At 38.1% G+C, this 23,730-nt stretch overlaps 1 protein-coding gene across 4 annotated transcripts in view; it reads left to right on the forward strand.

Moving 5' to 3' along the window:
* LOC137622593 (uncharacterized) overlaps positions 1–17,363 on the forward strand; it is a 23,555-nt gene extending 6,192 nt beyond the window's left edge. For all 4 annotated transcript variants that reach the window (XM_068353214.1, XM_068353220.1, XM_068353202.1 and 1 more), the window contains exons 4-6: positions 14,209–14,291; positions 14,846–15,043; positions 17,165–17,363. In XM_068353214.1, coding sequence (XP_068209315.1) covers positions 14,209–14,291; positions 14,846–15,043; positions 17,165–17,338 — 455 coding nt within the window. In that variant the 3' untranslated portion in view covers positions 17,339–17,363. The remainder of the gene's footprint in view (positions 1–14,208; positions 14,292–14,845; positions 15,044–17,164) is intronic.
* Positions 17,364–23,730: the final 6,367 nt, after the last annotated feature.

Below are 23,730 nucleotides of genomic sequence, written 5' to 3' on the forward strand. Positions count from 1 at the left end.
CTAAATAATGAGGCCAAAATGGCTCCTCAAGTTTATCTACCTGGGGAGACACCAAGGCCAATTAAAATTTTTTTATACAAACTAACTTAACTTAATGAGTATGACTACAGGCTAGGGACATGGCACTGTGCCCTGAGCACTAATGCCTGGAGAGGACATCTGCTATTTTATTATCTGTGCCTCTTATGTGCTCGACCTTCCAATTGTAGTCTTGGAGGTCCATGTACCACCTCATGAGTCTCTTATTCTTATTTCGGAACTGCGTCAAGTAAGTCAGAGGGTTATGGTCCGTTAGGACTGTGAGTGGGAACTCATGGTCAGCATGATATGATTCGAAATGCTTCAGTGACAAGGCTATGCCTAAGAGCTCTTTCTCAATAGTACTGTACCTAGTTTGAGCAGGGTTCAGTTTCTTTGAGAAGTATGCAATAGGGTGTCGGACTTGATCTTCCTCCTGCAGGAGGACAGCTCCCACCCCTATGTCACTGGCATCCACGTTGAGAGCGGAAGGTTTAGTGTAGTCTGGTGCATGGAGCATGGGACGGCTCATTAAAATGCCTTTTAGGTGGTCATAGGCTGCCCGGCATTCATCTGTACAGCAGAACTGCTTGTTTTCTTTGAACAAGTCTGTGATGGGAGCGGCTACCTGAGAAAAGTTTGGCACAAACCTCCGGAAGTACTGTACCATCCCCAGGAATCGTTGGGCTTCCTTCTTAGTTCTAGGGTAGGGCATCTCTTGTATTGTACGGATATTTGCATCCTTGGGCATTATTTTGCCCCCTCCTACTTGGTTGCCCAGGTAGGTAATCTCAGTCCCGCCAAACGTGCATTTTTTGAGGTTGATGACCAAATTTGCCTTTTGGAGGGCCCTCAGCACCTTCCCTAGAGTTAGGAGGTGTTCTTCCCAGGTCTTGAAGAAAATGACGACGTCATCTAAGTAAACCACACAGTTGGAAATCCCCGCTAGTACCTTGTTCATGAGTCTCTGGAAGCAGCTGGGTGCGTTCCGAAGACCAAAAGGCATCACCCGACACAGGTAAAGTCCATCTCGGGTTATGAATGCGGTCAGTGGCTGCGACTCCTCTGTCAGTGGTATCTGCCAGTAGCCCTTTTCTAGGTCGATCTTACTTAGATAAGGGGATTCACCTAAGCTCTCCAAGCAATCCTCGATGCGAGGGAGTGGGTAGGACTCAGGTTTTGTCACCGCATTCAATTTGCAGAAATCTATACACAGCCTATCCCCTCCTCCCTCTTTTGGCACTAGGACCACCTGTGATGCCCATGGACTTTCACTTTCCTCAATGAGACCTAAGCTGAGCTGCAACTTTATCTGTTCCGACACCCTTTCAGCCCGCTGGGGGTTTAACCGATAATAATTCTGGCGGATCGGACACGTTCCTGGAACCAAGTCAATCTTGTGTTCTAATAGTTGGGTGTGACCCAGTGTGTCTCGCACTACCTGTGGGTGCTGTAGCAGGAGGTTCTTGACAACACCCCTCTTAACAGTGTCCAAAGCAGGAGTGACCAGCTTAAAGTTGGCCAGAACCTCGGAGTTGCTCTCGAGTGAGTGGATCTGGGTAACAGTACCCACCACATTGGCCCTTTGTTGATAGGGCTTAACCCTGGATAGGTACGCTCCTCGGACACCCCTTTAAGGGTATACTCGGACGCGAACGACCCCGACGCCAAAAAAAATTCTTGAAAAACCAGTTTTTGCAGTAACCTCCTTTTTTCTTTTGCCAAAAAAAACTTCAATGAATGCTTAAAACAACTGTAAAGATAAATACTACTCATCTGCAGAAAAACTATTTATTATAAATATTTTAAAAAATTAAGTAGGAAAAAAAAAGACCTGACATAAAAATTCATAAAAAAAATGTTTATACATATATACACAAATCCTTTTAGGAATTGATTCTTGAATGTTTAGGACACATCTTGATGTATTTTGGATGAAGTCAGATCCATGGAGGTGAAGATCTGAAATGAGAAAAAAGGGTAACTTTTTTTGGCCAAAAAAATTTGTCCAAATTTCATGAATTTTTTTGGGTACCCAAATGAAATAGGAAGTGGCTAATTTTTTTTAGGGAATAAACATATGTTATCCTAAAATAGAAATATGTAAAAAAATCTTCATTATTTTGTAAATTACATTTATATCAGGGGCCATATCTAGAGGTAATTTTTTGAGTACTTAGAAATTTCGTAAATAAATACATATATTTAATATATAATATGATATTTATGCAGGTAAAAATATACCAAAATATCACAAATTCTATAGGGAACAAGAATATATATAGATAGGGCAGCTTACGCTTCGGATATGTCCACAAAATGGCCGCCAACCACACTGACTCAGACTCCCTAATCTGCCACTTGAAATGTAGGAAGGGTATATCAATTTCAAGGTGTTATTTACTAATCTAATTATTATTGGATATGCATAGAAATTGTATGGTGGGTTGCTGGATAATTGTCGATTATTTTACGACTATAAAATTAAAATTCTGACCCAAAAAAATTTTTTTGAAGGGAAATAAAATCGAAAAAAAAAAATGTAAAACAATATAATATTTTAGCTAAAGAAATTTGATGATATTCAATCAAAAAAGAAGTAAACAAAATTTTCCGACAAATAAACATCTAGAGGAATCATTACTCTGTGATAGTTCCTTAGTACGTAGTAATTTTGAAAGAATTGGGAAAAAACGAAAAAATGGCAATCACCGGAAAATCGAACACATACCTATATATACGCCATATCTGGCTAAAAAAAAGATAGGCATGGGTAGCCAGATCATCTAGAAACACTTTCCAACACTATAAAAATATAAGTTTTGCGACACTACTTGCCAATTCCTTACGGTAACATGACTATGCAAAAAAATGCAAAACAAATAAAAAGGGGCACTCGCGGAAAAATGGCTAACATTCTAATATACGGCATTTCAGAAAAAAAAAAATTCAGCCACGTGATAGGCAAACCATCAAGGCACATTTTCCGACAAATAAACATCTAAATGAATCATTACTCTGTGATAGTTCCTTAGTACGTAGTAATTTTGAAAGAAATGGGAAAAAACGAAAAAATGGCAATCACAGGAAAATCGAACACATACCTATATATACGCCATATCTGGCTAAAAAAAAAAGATAGGCATGGGTAGCCAGATCATCTAGAAACACTTTCCAACACTATAAAATTATAAGTTTTGCGACACTACTTGCCAATTCCTTACGGTAACATGACTAAGCAAAAAAATACAAAACAAATAAAAAGGGGCACTCGTGGAAAAATGGCCATTCTAATATACGGCATTTCAGAAAAAAAAATTTCAGCCACGTGCTAGGCAAACCATCAAGGCACATTTTCCGACAAATAAACATATAAATGAATCATTACTCTGTGATAGTTCCTTAGTACGTAGTAATTTTGAAAGAAATGGGAAAAAACGAAAAAATGGCAATCACAGGAAAATCGAACACATACTTATATATACGCCATATCTGGCTAAAAAAAAAAATAGGCATGGGTAGCCAGATCATCTAGAAACACTTTCCAACACTATAAAAATATAAGTTTTGCGACACTACTTGCCAATTCCTTACGGTAACATGACTAAGCAAAAAAATGCAAAACAAATAAAAAGGGGCACTCGCGGAAAAACCCCCAACATTCTAATATACGGCATCTCAGATAAAAAAAAAAGACATGCACGTGTTAGCCCAACCATCAAGGCACACTTTCTAACACATAAACATGAAAAAAAAATCAATAATATACGGCAATTCCTTACTACGTAGTAAATTTATAAATATTGAAAAAAAAAACAGAAATTGGCAACCGCAGTTAAATACCCAATATACCAATAACTACGTCGTATCTGACAAAAACAAAATCACGCATGGGTAGCCAGATCATCTAGACACACTTTCCAACACTAAAAAAGCAAAAGTTTTACGACACTATTTGGCAATATCTTACGGAAAAATGACTTGGCAAAAAAATGCAAAAAAATGAAAAAGGGGCACTCGCGGTAAAATGCCCGACATTCTAATATACGGCATCTCAGATAAAAAAAAAAGACATGCACGTGTTAGCCCAACCATCAAGGCACACTTTCTAACACATAAACATGAAAAAAAAATGAATAATATACGGCAATTCCTTACTACGTAGTAATTTTTACAAATATTGAAAAAAAAACAGAAATTGGTAACCGCAGTTAAATACCCAATATACCAATAACTACGTCGTATCTGACAAAAACAAAGTCACGCATGGGTAGCCAGATCATCTAGACACACTTTCCAACACTAAACAAGCAAAAGTTTTACGACACTATTTGGCAATATCTTACGGAAAAATTACTTGGCAAAAAAATGAAAAAAAATGAAAAAGGGGCACTCGCGGTAAAATGGTCCTCGTGGTGATGAACGACATTTTAACTAAAAAAAAAATCATGCACATGGTAGCCAAACAATCCACCAAGACTTTCCACAACTGATAACCTATACAAGTTGCACCATTCTACGACAATTTCATAATACGTAATAACTTTGATAATTATGCAAACTACCTTAGAAGGGTAAACTCGGTCGCCCTCGACCCCAACGCGTCTCAGAAATCGGGGAAGGAGTACAGCTACAGCAATGCACATCTGGACACTACTAGAGCGTGTAGGGGAGACACCTCCTGCAGGTCGATCACCCACAAATTCAGTCACGGGGGTGAGTCACGTGAAAAAAACCTGTTTTTTTTTTACGCTCGGGGTCGCAAACGACCCACCGTACCTATCCAGGGTTAAGCAGGTTGATATGGAGCCACTTGGCTCGTCTTATGCCGCAATCCACTAGGTAATTTAATTTACCCTTCTTCCCAAGAATCTTGTGGGGGACCCGTAAATTTTGTGCTTAACGGTCTCTGTTCTCCTGGGCGGAGAACCAGAACTTGGTCTCCCACTTCAAAACTTCGATCCTGGGCTTCACGATCTACGTGACTTTTTGTGATGCCCTGTACCTTCGCCTCGGAAACCTTGGCAATTTCCCAGGCAGTTCGTAACTTAGCCTGTATATCTGGCAGCTCTTCCACCCAGGAGGCCTTGGAGGAGTCCTCCCAAGCTTCATAGAGTATGTCTAGTGGCCCACGTGTGGAGTGAGCATACAGCAACTCAAAAGGGCTGTATCCTGTGGTTTCTGAGTGTGCCTGGCAGAGGGCGAACAGAGGATAAGGCAAGTTCTCCTCCCAATCCGAAGAGCCAGCCTCCCCTAACTTCGTCAAGACTGTTTTTAGCGTTTGGTGGGAGCGCTCCACGAGTCCTTGGCTCTCTGGATGATATGCAGTAGAGGTCTGCTGGTGGACACCATGGTACTCCATTGCTGCCTTAAACTCTCTTGCCATGAAGTGAGAGCCCTTATCCGACTGGATTGTGGCTGGGAACCCAAACCTACAAAAGAATTGAGTCAGTCCTCTGACAGCATGACTGGCATTGGCGCACCTGGTTGGTACAGCTTCGAGGTAGCGCGTGAACCGATCAATCATTGTTAATAAGAAACGATTTCCACGCTTACTACGGGGCAGGGGACCCACATAATCCACAAGTACATCATGGAAGGGGATACCTGCAGATGGAATGGGTTGGAGAGGAGCCCTCGGCACAACCTGGTTTGGGTTACCGGCAACTTGGCACGGATGGCAGGAAGCCACGTAAGACTTAACACTCTTCTGTAATCCCGGCCAGAAGAAATGAGGCTGGATCAGGTGGGTAGTGCATTTCACACCAAAGTGTCCTCCCAATCCCTCATGAGCCATACGTAGCACTGCCAAGCGGAGATTACGGGGAACAACTACTTGCCGGCGAAGGGCTTCTGCGGGATCGTGAGGGCCTCGGGTGACTCTGAAGAGCACCCCTTCCTTCAGCAGGAAATTCTCCTTTGAGAGGTTAATCATCTCTGCTTCGTCTGAGTAAGCAGCTTCCCTGTAGGTTTTCAGAGTCTTGTCCAACAACTGAGATTTGATGAGCTCCGTTCGACTCCCTAGGTCCTCTGGGGTGATGGACGCTTCTCCCTCAGACTCCCCCGAGACCCCTGGGCTAGTATTTGGGTTAGCTTCATTCCCTGTGGTGGTGAGCAGCACCGCTCCTTCCGAATAGGCTTCTGGGGTATGAGGCTCAGACTCATTGCTATAGGATGAAGGCTCTCGCGCCACCTCACTTAGCCAAGGTACTTCCCCGAGGTCAATGTCAGCTAGCCATTTTTCTTCTTCAGGAGGGGCGTTCTCAGTCCCGGGCTCCGGCTCGACTGCTTTCATGCACCTGAGGGGCACGCGCTGTATGCTTCTTAGGAGGTCTTGTCCCAAGAGCAAGTCATAGCCTTCATGCCCGAGATCGCTCACTACCCCTAGCCTGCACCTTTAGCTGAGCTGGGGCATGGTCACTCTCAACTCCACAGTAGGGAGATCCTTAGTGACTCCTTCGATCCAACGGGCCGTCATGCGATTGTCCTGCTGGACTTTGGCACCGATAGGCACCTAGTGCCATAAGATTAGTGAAACGTCGGCACCAGTATCCTGTAATGCTCTGACCGATTGCGGAGAGCCATCTCCTTCAGGCAGAGCTACTGTGATCTCCCCAACAGCGGGCTGTCTTTTGGTAGCTTCTCGGATAGAGATTGAGAGGGCAGCTGGAGAAGAGGCTGAGGATTTGCTGGGACATAGTGAGTAGTTCTTTGTGTGTCCGTGGCACTTACATACCTCGCAGTATGCACTGGCATCGTTCGGCTTCGCCACCTTAACCTTGGGCTTATTCTTCTGCTTCGTGGACTCAGTTGACTGACCGGATAGCTTCAGCCGACAGTTGGCTTCCAAGTGGTTAGATCTCCTGCAATGGCCACACTTGGTAGGGGAGATTGGATTTTGCCGGGGCTTAGACTTGCCCAATGGGACTGAGCTGGGGGGTCCCGAGTTGAACCGGACTAGCTCGTACTCTTCAGCATACTTGTAGCATGCTCTAAACGTAGCTGGATTTTTCTCAGAGATGTAAATTGAGAGCGCCGGTGGGGCGTTCCTGTGGAAGTCCTCGATTTTGAAGAGCTCTAGGAGGTTGTCGTAAGTAGTGCACTTTGCAGCCTCGACCCAAAGGGTGTTGAGCCTATCCTTCTGAAAACCCCAATCAGACCAAGATGCCGTGGCGGACTTGGTGAGCCCACGCCACTGATGGCACCAATTTTCAGGACTTAGTTTATAGGCTTCAATCAAAGCCTTCCTGACGGCCTCAAAATTACCCTGTTTATCGGCGGGGAGCGCAGCATGAGCATTCTTCCCTTTCCCCGCCATATGCTTTGACAGTAGTAGGGCCTTCATATCCTCCGCTATGGCACATGTCTGAAACACGGACTCCACCTCATTTAGCCACTTCACAGGATCCTTGTCGTCCCACTGAGGAATGAGTGTGTGGACAGGCATGGAGGGGAAGCTTTGGCCATTTTGAATGCCGTTAGGGTGAGGGCTGTTTATCCGTGCTAGCTGGATATCCTGTTCCTGCATCTTCAATTCATGCTCTCGCTCTCTCTCTCTCTCTCTCAAACTCTTCCTGCTCGACCTTCCTCCAGGAATTGACCCCATTCACAAGCTCCCGCACATAGCCTTGCAATGCCTCTCCTTCGTAACCTTGTCGCTCTGCCAGGGCCACAAAGTCCTGAATCTCCGCAGCAGTCATCTTACTAATTTTATGGGTGAACCTCTATGCTAGACAAAACAAAAATGGAATCACAACTATGGATGAATCCCTATGCTAGTCATAAAAAGAAATGGAATCACAACAATGGGTGAATCTCTATGCTAGTCTTAAAAAAAATGGAATCACAACAATGGGTGAATCTCTATGCTAGTCTTAAAAAATGGAATCACAACAATGGGTGAATCTCTATGCTAGTCATAAAAAATGGAATCACAACAATGGGTGAATCTCTATGCTAGTCTTAAAGAAAATGGAATCACAACAATGGGTGAATCTCTATGCTAGTCATAAAAAATGGAATCACAACAATGGGTGGATCTCTATGCTAGTCTTAAAAAATGGAATCACAACAATGGGTGAATCTCTATGCTAGTCATAGAAAAAATGGAATCACAACAATGGGTGACCCTCTACGCTAGTCATAAATAAATGGATTTGTAAAAATGTGTGGGTGCATTCTTGCAACACCACTACTTGCAACTCTGTGACTTTAACCCTGGATAGGTACGGTGGGTCGTTTGCGACCCCGAGCGTCAAAAAAAAACAGGTTTTTCTCACGTGACTCACCCCTGTGACTGAATTTGTGGGTGATCGACCTGCAGGAGGTGTCTCCCCTACACGCTCTAGTAGTGTCCAGATGTGCATTGCTGTAGCTGTACTCCTTCCCCGATTTCTGAGACGCATCGGGGTCGTTCGCGTCCGAGTTTACCCTTCTGAGGTAGTTTGCATAATTATCAAAGTTATTACGTATTATGAAATTGTCGTAGAATGGTGCAACTTGTATAGGTTATCAGTTGTGGAAAGTCTTGGTGGATTGTTTGGCTACCATGTGCATGTTTTTTTTTTTAGTTAAAATGTCGTTCATCACCACGAGGACCATTTTACCGCGAGTGCCCCTTTTTCATTTTTTTTCATTTTTTTGCCAAGTCATTTTTCCGTAAGATATTGCCAAATAGTGTCGTAAAACTTTTGCTTGTTTAGTGTTGGAAAGTGTGTCTAGATGATCTGGCTACCCATGCATGACTTTGTTTTTGTCAGATACGACGTAGTTATTGGTATATTGGGTATTTAACTGCGGTTACCAATTTCTATTTTTTTTTCAATATTTGTAAAAATTACTACGTAGTAAGGAATTGCCGTATATTATTCATTTTTTTTCATGTTTATGTGTTAGAAAGTGTGCCTTGATTGTTGGGCTAACACGTGCATGTCTTTTTTTTTATCTGAGATGTCGTATATTAGAATGTCGGGCATTTTACCGCGAGTGTCCCTTTTTCATTTTTTTTCATTTTTTTGCCAAGTCATTTTTCCGTAAGATATTGCGAAATAGTGTCGTAAAACTTTTGCTTTTTTAGTGTTGGAAAGTGTGTCTAGATGATCTGGCTACCCATGCGTGATTTTGTTTTTGTCAGATACGACGTAGTTATTGGTATATTGGGTATTTAACTGCGGTTGCCAATTTCTGTTTTTTTTTCAATATTTGTAAAAATTTACTACGTAGTAAGGAATTGCCGTATATTATTGATTTTTTTTTCATGTTTATGTGTTAGAAAGTGTGCCTTGATGGTTGGGCTAACACGTGCATGTTTTTTTTTTTATCTGAGATCCCGTATATTAGAATGTTGGGCATTTTTCCGCGAGTGCCCCTTATTATTTGTTTTGCATTTTTTTGCTTAGTCATGTTACCGTAAGGAATTGGCAAGTAGTGTCGCAAAACTTATATTTTTATAGTGTTGGAAAGTGTTTCTAGATGATCTGGCTACCCATGCCTATTTTTTTTTTAGCCAGATATGGCATATATATAAGTATGTGTTCGATTTTCCTGTGATTGCCATTTTTTCGTTTTTTCCCATTTCTTTCAAAATTACTACGTACTAAGGAACTATCACAGAGTAATATTTCATTTATATGTTTATTTGTCGGAAAATATGCCTTGATGGTTTGCCTAGCACGTGGCTGAAATTTTTTTTTTCTGAAATGCCGTATATTAGAATGGCCATTTTTCCACGAGTGCCCCTTTTTATTTGTTTTGCATTTTTTTGCTTAGTCATGTTACCGTAAGGAATTGGCAAGTAGTGTCGCAAAACTTATATTTTTATAGTGTTGGAAAGTGTTTTTAGATGATCTGGCTACCCATGCCTATCTTTTTTTTAGCCAGATATGGCGTATATATAGGTATGTGTTCGATTTTCCGGTGATTGCCATTTTTTCGTTTTTTCTCAATTCTTTCAAAATTACTACGTACTAAGGAACTATCACAGAGTAATGATTCCTCTAGATGTTTATTTGTCGGAAAATTTTGTTTACTTTTTTTTTGATTGAATATCATCAAATTTTTTTAGCTAAAATATTGTTTTACATTTTTTTTTCGATTTTATTTCCCTTCAAAAAAAATTTTTTGGGTCAGAATTTTAATTTTATAAACGTAAAATAATCGACAATTATCCAGCAACCCACCATACAATTTTTATGCATATCCAATAATAATTAGATTAGTAAATAACACCTTGAAATTGACATACCCTTCCTACATTTCAAGTGGCAGATTAGGGAGTCTGAGTCAGTGTGGTTGGCGGCCATTTTGTGGACATATCCGAAGCGTAAGCTGCCCTATCTATATATATTCTTGTTCCCTATAGAATTTGTGATATTTTGGTATATTTTTACCTGCATAAATATCATATTATATATTAAATATATGTATTTTTTTACGAAATTTCCAAGTACTCAAAAAATTACCTTTAGATATGGCCCCTGATATAAATGTAATTTACAAAATAATGAAGATTTTTTTACATATTTCTATTTTAGGATAACATATGTTTATTCCCTAAAAAAATTAGCCACTTCCTATTTCATTTGGGTACCCAAAAAAATTCATGAAATTTGGACAATTTTTTTTGGCCAAAAAAAGTTACCCTTTTTTTCTCATTTCAGATCTTCACCTCCATGGGTCTGACTTCATCCAAAATACATCAAGATGTGTCCTAAACATTCAAGAATCAATTCCTAAAAGGATTTGTGTATATATGTATAAACTTTTTTTTTATGAATTTTTATGTCAGGTCTTTTTTTTTTTCTACTTAATTTTTTAAAATATTTATAATAAATAGTTTTTCTGCAGATGAGTAGTATTTATCTTTACAGTTGTTTTAAGCATTCATTGAAGTTTTTTTTTGGCAAAAGAAAAAAGGAGGTTACTGCAAAAACTGATTTTTCAAGAATTTTTTTTGGCGTCGGGGTCGTTCGCGTCCGAGTATACCCTTAAAGGGGTGTCCGAGGACCGTACCTATCCAGGGTTAAAGCAAAGTTTGTATTTATGTAATAAATGAAATAGTTTGTTATTACATGTTTAAAACACATGACGTAATATGTCATTTTGGATGAAGATGCTAGCGTGAGATTTGCTGTAGTCATATAAAATCATAAACTGGATGCACTTTGCAGCCTCGGCAATGTAACATTTTTCTGAAACGTCAACACCAATGCATAGTGTGTGAAAGATTGTGTCGTCACCGGATGCAGGTGTCTTCCGAGAAAGAATGTAACAGTTTCCATATTGTGTTTAAATGCTATGACAACTAAGCATACGATATCTGTGATATCGATAATTTAAGCAGTTCATATCTATACTTCACCTGAATTGGTCATCCGACCAAACCAGCTCCACTCCTATGATGGAGATGTTTAACTCTGTTGTTTTTAGAGAATAAATACTTTTTAAAGTTACTAAGATGAACTTCATTATCAAGACTTAACATCTTAAACAACACATACTCCATGTGTGCTTATAAAAGTAGCACACTAATATTTATACTTAAAGTATAATAAATTAAATAAAACCAACAATGCCACTGAGTTTGCTTAATGCTTCGTTAGGAACATCAACCCCTTTACATACTTTCCCTTTAGTAAAAAAAATTAATTTAAGAAATTACACTCCCAAATATTTTATCTTAATGATCTTATACCCTGACTGAAAAAAAATTAAATTGAATGTGATATCATAAATCCTTTATCTTTAGGTTAACAATATTACACAATCCTACGAAAATTATCCCTTTCAAAAATGTACATAAAAATAATATCCCACGAAAAGTAATAAAATGAAATTAAATACCCTTACTATCAAAAGAAAAAATTGAAATAAGGAACGCCACGTGTTCTTACCGTTACTCTACAGATTATGCCTCACTGGAAACTAACACGTGTTTTAGTGTACCACGTTTTTTTCTAAACATTTGGTAAATTTCACTTCACTCAATTTTAACACAAAATTACACATTCACGTAATGCACAATATAGTTAATAAATGAGAAATTTTAACCACTGTGGTAATAAACACTCAGAAAAACAGAACACAAATTCTTCTCACGCAGTTGGCTATCCTGCTAAACAATAGGACTAAATTTTATCACGTGGGTTTCAAAACAAAAGGGTTCGCGGTGCGAACACACGCACTAATAAACACAAAACTTAACAATGAGAATTGAATGCTTTTGCTGTTTTCTTCTACGGTTCCAACTCCAGTGATAATATAATTTACTTGAAATAAGATTGAGGTTCGTCAAGTCGCTAAAGACAGAAAAGGGGGGAATTTGACTTTAATAAAATTAATTTGAAATTACTGTCTTAGCGAATCCTGGCAAGGTCGCCAGTATGTTACGGGCCTGGGGGTCGAGTCCAGCCTTCCATAAGGGACTCAAGGGTCATAACAAAAAAATAGCAATGGAAAAGGTCACCAGTCGGCAATAAGACAAAGGATACCGATAATATTTATATATATTTACAATAATATTTAAATAAAAATAAATGAAAGGGGAGCACAGCAGATAACTATTTTAATTTAAGCCACGAGGAGCTTCGAGTGGAGTTTGGTGGGACGTGGATGAAACTCCAGCACAGCAATCACGTTCCCTGGAAAGGGAAATAAATTGAATTATTAACAGCACACTTACTTCTACCGGCTTGGAACACAATGAAGTCGTGTGGTTAAAACCTTTAAGCAAATTAAATGAAAATGCAAAGCTTAGGGATTTAAACATTACACATGGGAATCAACACTGTCACAGGGTGAATTGATTAAGGATAGAAGCAAACGGCACACGTGGAGGGATATAGGGAATGGGTTAAAAGGTTCAGTGGGTAGGATATTTCTTTAAAGGATAAAAGGAAAAAATGGGATGTGATAAGGAAGGGATGGGAGGTTGGGTAAGGATAGCGAGGATCTCAAAATCAGACATCTTACCTTAGTAAAAAGGACTCTGGTTCCTCCCTTGTGGAGGATATGTAAACAGAGGTCCTGCCTCCCTGATTTCTTGAGGGTGAAGAGAGATGGTGGTTCCCTCAAGGAGGTTGAGTCAAGAAGAAGGATGCCCAGCTGCTCCTAGGCAGACTCAGCTCCCTTTTTCCCCCCAAATAGGGGGGGGGGGGGGAGATTGGCCTGACTGTTGTCCCATTGGTCAGGCCTTGTCACGTGTCCCGACACCCCCATCAATAGGCCTCCTCTTTCTCCTGGGATCTTGACATCGCCGCGTGATAAGTAAAGATTGCTGAAAAATGAGACCTTAAAGGGGAGTAGACTGGTATAGGATGGTTGGGGGGTGGGTGAGACTCTGGGTAGGGTCCCAAAACTCGTGGCCGGCCGACGAAGTCCTTGCTGGTGGGGTCTTTGTTTGGTAGAGGGGAGGTGCAATGACCGCCATTACTAACACTAAGCTACAACCCTAGTTGGAAAAGCAGGATGCTTTAAGCTCAGGCTCTCCAACAGGGAAAATAGCCCAGTGAGGAGAGGAAACAAGGAAAAATAAAATATTTTAAGAGGGGTAACAACATAGAAATAAGTATCTCCTATATAAACTATAAAAACTTGAAGAGAGAGAGAGAGAGAGAGAGAGAGAGAGAGAGAGAGAGAGAGAGAGAGAGAGAGAGAGAGAGAGAGAGAATAGTGCGTCCGAGTGTACTCTCTGGCATTAGAAAACAGGGATTTTTTTTTTGTCTTTTTATTAAAAAGTTAAATTACATCTTTACAATCACAATATTTACAGTATAATTATATTTAATAGCATTTTTCCATAATCAAATCCATCTAATTTAACAATTTACAACATCACACATCTTGATTTTAATTTTTAGTTACTCAAAAACAATAATTTATATACTTTTTGGTGAGCATTTTAAACAGGGATTAGTGAATTAGGGGAGGTGGTTTCTCAGATTAAAAAAAAAAAGGGGGAATTTATAGGAGAGAAAATAGAAGAGATAGGAAATTCAGAAACCAAATCCAGAAAACCAGATAAGTTAGAAAGATATTGCTATAAAAAAAAAACGGACAAAACATTAGCATTTCACTTTTTCACATTGAAAGCTTGTAGGGAGTTTGAGTAGAAATAAGATAAAGCCATTTTTTTAAATGATCTATGCTAAAAGAGCAAAAAAGACATTTAAATACCCTCTTTTCCTTCCCCAGTTGTGACATTCATCGTCGTAACTGCTCTGACAGCTGCAGTAACTGCTATAGCGAGCATCGTATTGTTATGGGGAGTGAAAAAGGTAAGAGAAAATAATTGATTTCATTATCACTATTTTTCATTGAAGATTTGAGACTTGATTATTCAAGAATGGGATGCCACAAATAATCAAATAGTACTTATGATATATGTAATTACGCTGGGACTAGCCTAGGCTACACGTTTGGTCTAGACACTAGGTCTAGACACTAGACCAAACTTGTAGCCTAAACGTTTTTCTTTTATGTAGTCATTAAATTTTTTTTTCTTGAGTTAATTTTCCTGTAGAATCTTTAGAAAATAGTCTTTTCATTATACAAAAAAAGATTTATGCGGGTAGTTTGGCATTATGAAGTGCGTCTCTTGACAAAAATATTCCAGATGGCTAAGAATTCCTATAACTGTAATTTCAGTCAAACCCGACTTTCTATTCGTTCCTCTCATGAATAACTTTATTTAATTTTCATCTGTTGTTGTGTACCAAATAATAATAATAATAATAATAATAATAATAATAATAATAATAATAATAATAATAATAATAATAATAATAACCGAAGTATAATGAAATAATTCTCAGTTATGTTTTTCCCCCAGAAAAACCCCTACTACGTATTGTTTTACCTATTCGTCAAGACATTTACTATCGCCTTTTATGGAATGATAGCTGTTGGGTGGCTTATCTACTTGCTTATTACGGTCCGCTATTGGGCATTCGTCGTATTCTTCTTAGGATCCTTTGGCATCTACATCGATGTCTTCTACCTTTTGAACGTCCGTCTATTCTACAGAAAGGTAAAGGAAGAAGAGTCGTTACGTAGTTGGAACCAGTGTTGCCAGAAATGGGAATTTATCCCTAGATTTGGGGATTTTGGTTGTCTGATGGGGATATTCTGTATAAATTTCCATGGAGAAAAGTCAGAGATGAGTAAACCTTTATATTGTTGCAATTAGTATGCTTGCACTTATATGGAGTATAGTGCGTAATTTCTATGTTATTAAAGCCTACATGATCAGAAGAAAATATATTTTTGGAAACGGGGAATTTCGGGTTGTTTTGTGATTTTTTTTTATCATGAGTTTTGGGGATTTTTAGACTAACCCATCTGGCAACACTGGAACTTTGAATTGGTTCAATTGGTTGCGTTGTGATCGAGCTGTTTGTGTCCCACTAACGCTTTGGGTTTTCGTGTAGGTTAAGTCATTCTCAGGGGAGAAGATTTGTCATTTGATTAAGAAAAACGGCCAGATGTAAGGCAGAGAACCTATCCATGAAGGGAGAAGATAGAGAGTGAATTAAAGGTAGGATAATGTTTTTGTTTACGATCGAGACTTAATGCTTTTCAAGTCTCCTCGCAGGTGTTCGTATTCAACTAGTGTAAATCGGTAAAGGGCCTATATGGTCATCGATTGACAGTTAGCATACTTATTATAGTTAATTATAAAGAGCCAATAATCTTTGCTTTTTCATCTGTCAAGTTTAAACAAAGTGAGAAGGAATTGCACATGATAGGCCTAGATAAGCTTGGTTATATTGATGTAGACAATGCCCTGGTAAAGAGGAGATGGGTCTAGGAATTGTAGGATAAGAATAAACAAGAAGAATCCGGCAAGTTAAGACATTTTACTTCCAGAAGCTTTCATAAGTATCAGGTTTTACAAACAATGTTAAGTATTAGGCCTAAGTTCTTAGAAATTAAAATAAAGAAAACTTCGAATGACATGTCTCACAGAAAAGAACTTGAGAAACAGTAAGAGACAGTTTTCAAGTGTAGCCTAACAGTTGAACTATCTCCCCTATATAATGAAAAAGCTATATATATATATATATATATATATATATATATATATATATATATATATATATATATATATATATATATATGTGTGTGTGTGTGTGTGTGCGTGTATATATATATATATATATATATATATATATATATATATATATGTGTGTGTGTGTGTGTGTATATATATATATATATATATATATATATATATATATATATATATATATATATATATATATATATATATATATTCATCAGCAGAACGAAGGCCTCAGACATGACCTTCCACTTGCGTCTGTTTATGGTCTTTCTATGCCTGTCCACACCTGCAAACTTTCTTAGTTCGTCAATCTATCGTCTTCTATTCCTTCCCCTGCTTCCTTTGCAGTCTCTAGGGACCCATTCTCTTAATCTTAATGTCCATCTATTGTATGTCATTCTCATATGTCCTGCATATGTTATTTCTTTTTTTTACATATTGTTAGAATATCCTTTACTTTAGTTTGCTCTCGTATCCTTGTTGCTTTTTGTATTTCCCATCATTATTCTTTCTATAGCTCTTTGTTTTGTAACTAGCATGCTGTATATGTACTAAGGCTTTAGTAAGGTTCTAAGTTTCTGATGCATAAGTTAATACTGGTAGGACCATCTGGTTAAGCACTTTTATTTTCAAAGAAAGTGGCATTTTATCTTTCATAATTTCATTTTGTTTACCAAGATCTCACAGTCCCATGCTTATCCTTTTAATTTCGGTCTCCTGTCCTTGGGAAACATTTACTATCTGTCCTAAGTATGCGTATTGATTAACGCGCGCGCGCGCGAACATACACACACACACACACACACACACATATATATATATATATATATATATATATATATATATATATAATTGTTTGCATAAATGGGATAATGCTCATACATGAAACATAAATTAACACTATTAACCAGTAACTATTTTTTGTATAACCCACAAGTTTGTGGAATGAGCTGTAAGAAAGTATGATTTATGTTTTTAAAAGTGCCCATGTACGAACCGTTAGGTCTTTTATTCTATCATTCATCTTGGGGCATCTTGGCGCTCTTATTAGCTTGCTATCAATTTCTTCTCTCTTATACTTTCCAGCTGAAATACCCAGACATCTACCGAGAGGAGGAACTGCAAACCCCCTGTGAACTCTCGGTCGTGCCTACAGGTGGCGCCGTGTGCAACCCAATTGCGAACCAACTCCCACCTGCAAGCTTCTACAGTTCCCCGGTAGCTTTGACTAATGGAGTTACGCCAATAGCAGTATTCTAGTTACCTGGGGAAAAAGGCAGATATATATATATATATATATATATATATATATATATATATATATATATATATATATATATATATATATATATATATATAGGCATGAGATAATCCTCTTGTTAAATTGCAGATAGATTTAAACGGCTTCTGGGCAAACACAAATTTGTAGGTAGTAGGTTGGCTTGGGCACCAGCCGGCCGTTGAGATACTACCGCTAGAGAGTTATGGGGTCCTTTGACTGGCCAGACAGTACTACATAGGACCCTTCTCTCTGGTTACGGTTGTTTCCCTTTGCCTACACAGACACCGAATAGTCTGGCTTATCCTTTACAGATTCTCCTCTTTCCTCATACACCTGACAACACTGTGATTAATAGACAATTCTTCTTCACCCAAGGGGTTGACTATTGCACTGTAATTGTTCAGTGGCTACTTTCCTCTTGGTAAGGGTAGAAGAGACTCTTTAGCTATGGTAAGCAGCTCTTCTAAGAGAAGGACACTCCAAAATCAAACCATTGTTCTCTATTCTTAGGTAGTGCCATAGCCTCTGTACCATGGTCTTACACTGCCTTGGGTTAGAGTTCTCTTGCTTGAGGGTACACTCTAGCACACTTTTCTATTTAGTTTCTCTTCCTCTTGTTCTGTTAAAGTTTTCATAGTTTAAATAGGAAATATTTATTCTAATAATGTTACTATTCCTAAAATATTTTATTTTTCCTTATTTCCTTTCCTCACTGAGCTATTTTCCCTGTTGGGGCCCCTGGGCTTATAGCATCCTGCTTTTCCAACTAGGGTTGTAGCTTAGCATATAATAATAATAATAATAATATACATTTGGATACAAGAGGTTAGGTGGAAGAGGATATGATAGAAAGCATTGGAGAGAGCGAATCATGCAACCGATCCTGTAATGGGGGATAACTGTTAGGAAGAAAAATACATAAGAATAAATCACATTGAAAGTTGTTATCAGATTTGTATTGTCTCTACTCATTATGTAGAAATATTAAGAAAAGTATATACCTTTGAATGCTGTCCTGATTACATTTCCAGTCTTGAATATACAGTATATATATATATATATATATATATATATATATATATATATATATATATATATATATATATATATATATGGAGGCCCATTTGCGTCAATAGGCGTAGGAGGATGATGGTGATATATATATATATATATATATATGGTATTATGTATATATATATATATATATATATATATATATATATATATATATACTGTATATATATACATATATATATGTATATGTATATATAATTATCAGCCATTACTAGTTCTTTGAAATATAAAGGCCTCAGCCATGTCCATCCAATCCTGTCTGTTTATGGTGTTTCAATGCAAGTCTATACCAACAAATTTTCTTAGCTTGTCAATCCATCGTCTTCTCTTCTTTCCCCTGCTTCATTTGCAATTTCTAAGGATCCATTCTGTTATACGCCATTCTCATTATATGTCTTGCCCATGTCCATTTATTGTTCTTAAATGTTGTTAGAATATCCTCTACTTTAGTTTGCTCTCGTATCCATGTTGCTTTTTATTTATTTATTTTTTTTTTTTGTGGTGTTATTCCCATCATTATTCTTTCTATAACTCCTTGTGTTGTAACTAGCTTATGCTTTAAGGCTTTAGTAAGGCTCCAAGTTTCTTGTGCATAAGTAAGTTAATACTGGTAGGACCATCTCCTTAAATACTTTTCTTTTTAGAGAAAATGGCAGTTTACGTTTCATAATCTCATTTTGTTTACCAAATGCTCTCCATCCCATGCTTATCCTTCTTTTAATATTAGTCTCATTTCCTGGGGAAACACTGTCCAAATTTTCTCCCTAGCTTTATGTAGTTTTTGGGATTGCTGTGCTATCCGTACAGATATCTCCAAGTGTTCTAACATAAGATTCATCTCTTCCTTGCTTTTGAAGGGCTTTCATTACTACTGAAGTTTTGATAGAATCAGATGCTTTCTCATAATCTATAAATGCTATGTATTGTGGTATATCATACTTTGTTGACTTTTCCATTAGCTGGTTAATTACAAGGACATGGTTAGTTGTTGAAGACCCGTCTCTAAAACCTGTCTGCTCTCTTGGTTGATTCAATCTAGATGTCTTGAATATTTTATATATCACTGACACTGAGAGTAAACTTATTGGGCAGTAATTTTTCAGGCCTTTCGTACCTCCCTTTTTGTGAATTGATATGATGATAAAGTGAATATACGGTATATATACACACACACACATACATATATATATATATATATATATATATATATATATGTATATATATATATATATATATATATATATATATATATATAACACCTATCTCACCATTATCCCTACATTAAGGGATTGGTTGCTTGATGCACCCTCTTCAATGCCTTCTATCAAAGGCATCCTCTTCCACCAAACCTCTTCTCTCCATATCATCCTTCACCTTATCTCGCCATCTGATTCTCTGCATTGTCCTCAATCTTCTCCCTCTAACAGGTTCCTCCCAACCCCTCCTCACTCCCTCCCCACAATCCATCCATAACACGGGCCCACACCATCTCAGTCACTCCACTCTTTTTACCTCTGTAATCTTTACTATACCTGACATTCTTCTTATTTCACCATTTTCCAATCTTTCAACGTTTGCTTCCTCTTTACGTCTTAGAGCCCACGTCTCCGATCCATACATTAATACTGGCCTTATTACTGTGCTATAGATCTTGACTTCTAGCTTGATTGGCATTTTCTTATTATATATCACTTCTGCTACCTCCCTCCACCTCCCCAAGGCTGCTTTTATCATATTCTCAACTCCAGCCTCACATCCTCTCTCTTGTTATATATTAGATCCCAAGTATCTAAACTGCTCCACCTGTTTTATAACTGAGCCTTTGCTTTCATGCATGGCTATCCTGTCCTCACCTTCCATAATACTCACCATAGCTTCAGTCTTATATGCATTTATTCTAAAGCCCCTGCTCCTCTTTCAATTCCTGCCACTGTACAATCCTTCTCTGTAGGTCTTCCTCATTTTCAGCAGTAATCACCAAATCATCTATATATAGGAACTCCCACAACTCTTCATTTTTTATCCTTTCACTTCACACATTCATGTCCACCACAAATAAAAACGGGCTTAATGCTGACCCCTGGTGTAATCCAACACTAGCTTCAAAGTTTTCGGTTTCCCCAAGAGTTGTTGTTATTACCTTTGTCCTTGTTCTTTTGTACACCATCTCTACCATTCTAACCAATTTCGCCAGTGTTTTCCTCTTCCTCACGCATCAAAACATCACTTCTTTTGGTATTCTATCATTAGCGTTCTCTAGATCTACAAAGAGGAGCTTCTGGTTTCCTCTCTAGCTCTTTTCCTATAACTGCCTTACTATATAGATGGCATCTACAGTCCCTCTCCTCCTCATGAATCCATACTGTGTTTCCCAATCTTCGCTATCTCTATCAATGTCTTATCTAGTAACTTCTCAAAAACTTTCAGACCATGCTCTGATAGTTTAATTCCCCTGTAGTTTCCACAATACATGACATCACCTTTCTGCTTAAGTATGAATACCATTAGTTTCATCTCCCACTCTTTAGGCATTATTTCCTCTTCCCATATTGCTCTTAATGAATCCAGCATCTATTCTTCCCCCTCTGTAGCTAGTATCTTGACCATTTTGATTTGAATCTCTAATGGATCGGGTGCTTCTCCCTGTTCCTCTCTCTCATTTTCAGTATTCAATAATTGTTCAAAATATTCTTTCCATCTACTTTTAATGTCTTCATCCCTATGCAATATATTTCCATCTCTATTCTTGATAACTCCCTGTTGCCTCAAATTCTGTCTTTGTCTTTTCCTCAAGATTGAAATCATGTAGATATCCTTTTCTCCTTCCCTTGTCCTTAGCTTTTCATTCAATTGCCCTGCCGCTCTTACAATAGTTACACCTACTTTGCTCCTAGAATCTTTCCACTTCCCTGTACCGTTCCTCTGCACCTTGTGCATCCCTTACTTTTCAGTCCTTAAATTCCTTCAATTTTCTTTTAACCGACTCGTGCACCATTCTGTCCCACCACCTTCGCTGGTTTTTCCTACTAATTCATGTTTCCCCTACACATATTTCTTCCATACACACCCAGATATTTTCCGCTCTGTTACCCTGTCCATTCTCTAAGTTCAACCTTTCCAATCGTCTCTCACAATCTTCCTAAATTCCTCATCCTTTTCTCCTTTAAAGTCCAAAACCTTAATTCTAGATCTCTTTCTTGTGCTTTCTACCTCTCCTTTTAAAATCCATCACTACTAGTCTATGTTCTTTAACATATGCTTCCCCCAATCTCACTTTACAGTTCATCATATTGTTTTTGCCAACTCCTCTAACCAGGATGTAATCTATTTGGCTTTTCCCTCCTCCACTTTCATAGGTTGTCAGTTGCTTATCTAATTTTGAAACCAGATGTTCATACTTGCCAATTATAAACTCTGAGCTTTCTCTAGTATTTACTCCCCATCTTCATCTCTAATTCCAAACCCATGGCTTCCATGTACCTTCTCAAATCCATCCCTTCCCCACTCTGCTATTCATTTCTACTCCTATAATTAACTTCTCTTTCAATGTTCTAATAGCTACTTCAAACTTTTATCTATATAACAATTTTTTTTCTTGTTTTTCACAACCCATCCGAGGGGCATGTGCTGAAATTATTTTTACTATCTGATCCCTTGTTATCATTGGAATCTTTAAAAGCCTATCATTTGTTCTCTTTACTTCTACCACTTTTCCTTCCAGTATTCCCAACTCCATTTCTTCCCTCTCGTGACCCACTGTAATAGAGATTATACCCATTTCCTATCTCAAGTTCCCTTCCTTTTCTATCTTATCCCCTGCATACACAGGATATATATCCTTAGAATCTCCATTACATTCACCATCTCACTCAATCTTCCATTTAGTATACCCACATTTCAAGTACGTTTTCTGAACTTCCATTCAGTCACTAGCTTCTTTGGTTGAATTCATGAACCCTGCAGTACCCCTCGTCCATTCATCACGCAGGTAGGGGATCCTGATGCGCGTTGGTTACTGGGGACGCCCTAGCCGCATCCACATTACTAATAGCATTGGGCATTATCAATACTTTGGCAGCTGGTTTTTACAATTGCATGCCCTTTCAGTCATCAACCCCAATTATAGACAGTGGGTCTATCCTTTGACTAAATAGTCCAACTGCAAAGTAGCAGTTGTCACAGGTATTAGCAGTGGGCCTAGCCTTTTGTTAAAAAGCAAAATGTAAGGTGGCAGCTGTCCTTTTAGATTTAGATGCTTTCTATGACACAGAGGACAAACGGTGGTAGTATTCTTACACCCTTATAATTGTATACACAAATGCACGCGCACACACACACATCCCCTGAATGTAGATCTGGGGTTGGTGAATCCCTTAATAGAGATTTAGCTAAAATTAGTGCATGGTGCAATTTATGGGGTATGAAGTTGAATCCTAACAAAACTCAAAGTATGATTGTAAGTAGGTCAAGGACGGTGGTTCCTCAACATCCGGATCTCAGTATTGATAATGTTTCTTTAAATTTGTATGACTTTAAAAATTTTATGTGTGATTCTCGACAGCAAATTTACTTTTGAGAAACATTTAAGGTCTGTGTCTTCTTCATTTGCACAAAAAATTGGCCTATTGAGAAAGTCTTTTAAGATTTTCGGTGATCAATCTATTCTGAAGAAGTGTTTTAATTCTTTCATTCTACCTTGTTTTGAGTATTGTTCTCCTGTCTGGTCTTCAGCTGCTGATTCTCATCTTAATTTGTTGGACAGAAACTTACGGTCTATTAAATTTCTTATTCCTGATCTAGATATTAATCTCTGGCACCGTCGTTCAATTAGTTCATAATGCATGTTGCATAAGATTTTTCATAACTCTGACCATCCTTTACATTCAGATCTTCCTGGACAATTCTATACTGTTCGTAATACTAGGCAAGCAGTTAATTCTAATAGCCAGGCCTTCTCCATCCTGAGGCTCAATACTACGCAGTACTCTAGAAGTTTTATTCCAGCTGTTACCAAGTTGTGGAATGATCTTCCTAATCGGGTAGTTGAATCAGTAGAACTTCAAAAGTTCAAAGTTGGAGCAAATGCTTTTTTGTTGACCAGGCTGACATGAGTCTTTTTATAGTTTATATATGACATATTTGTTTTTGACGTTGTTAATAGTTTATATATGACATATCTGTTTTGACGTTGTTGCCTTTTTTAGAATGATTTATTGTTAATTTATTCTCTTCATTTATTTATTTCCTTATTTCCTTTCCTCACTGGGCTATTTTTCCCTATTGGGGCCCCTGGGCT

Source organism: Palaemon carinicauda, chromosome 2, assembly GCF_036898095.1.
Source record: "Palaemon carinicauda isolate YSFRI2023 chromosome 2, ASM3689809v2, whole genome shotgun sequence".
In the NCBI taxonomy this organism is placed as follows: Eukaryota; Metazoa; Arthropoda; class Malacostraca; order Decapoda; family Palaemonidae; genus Palaemon; species Palaemon carinicauda.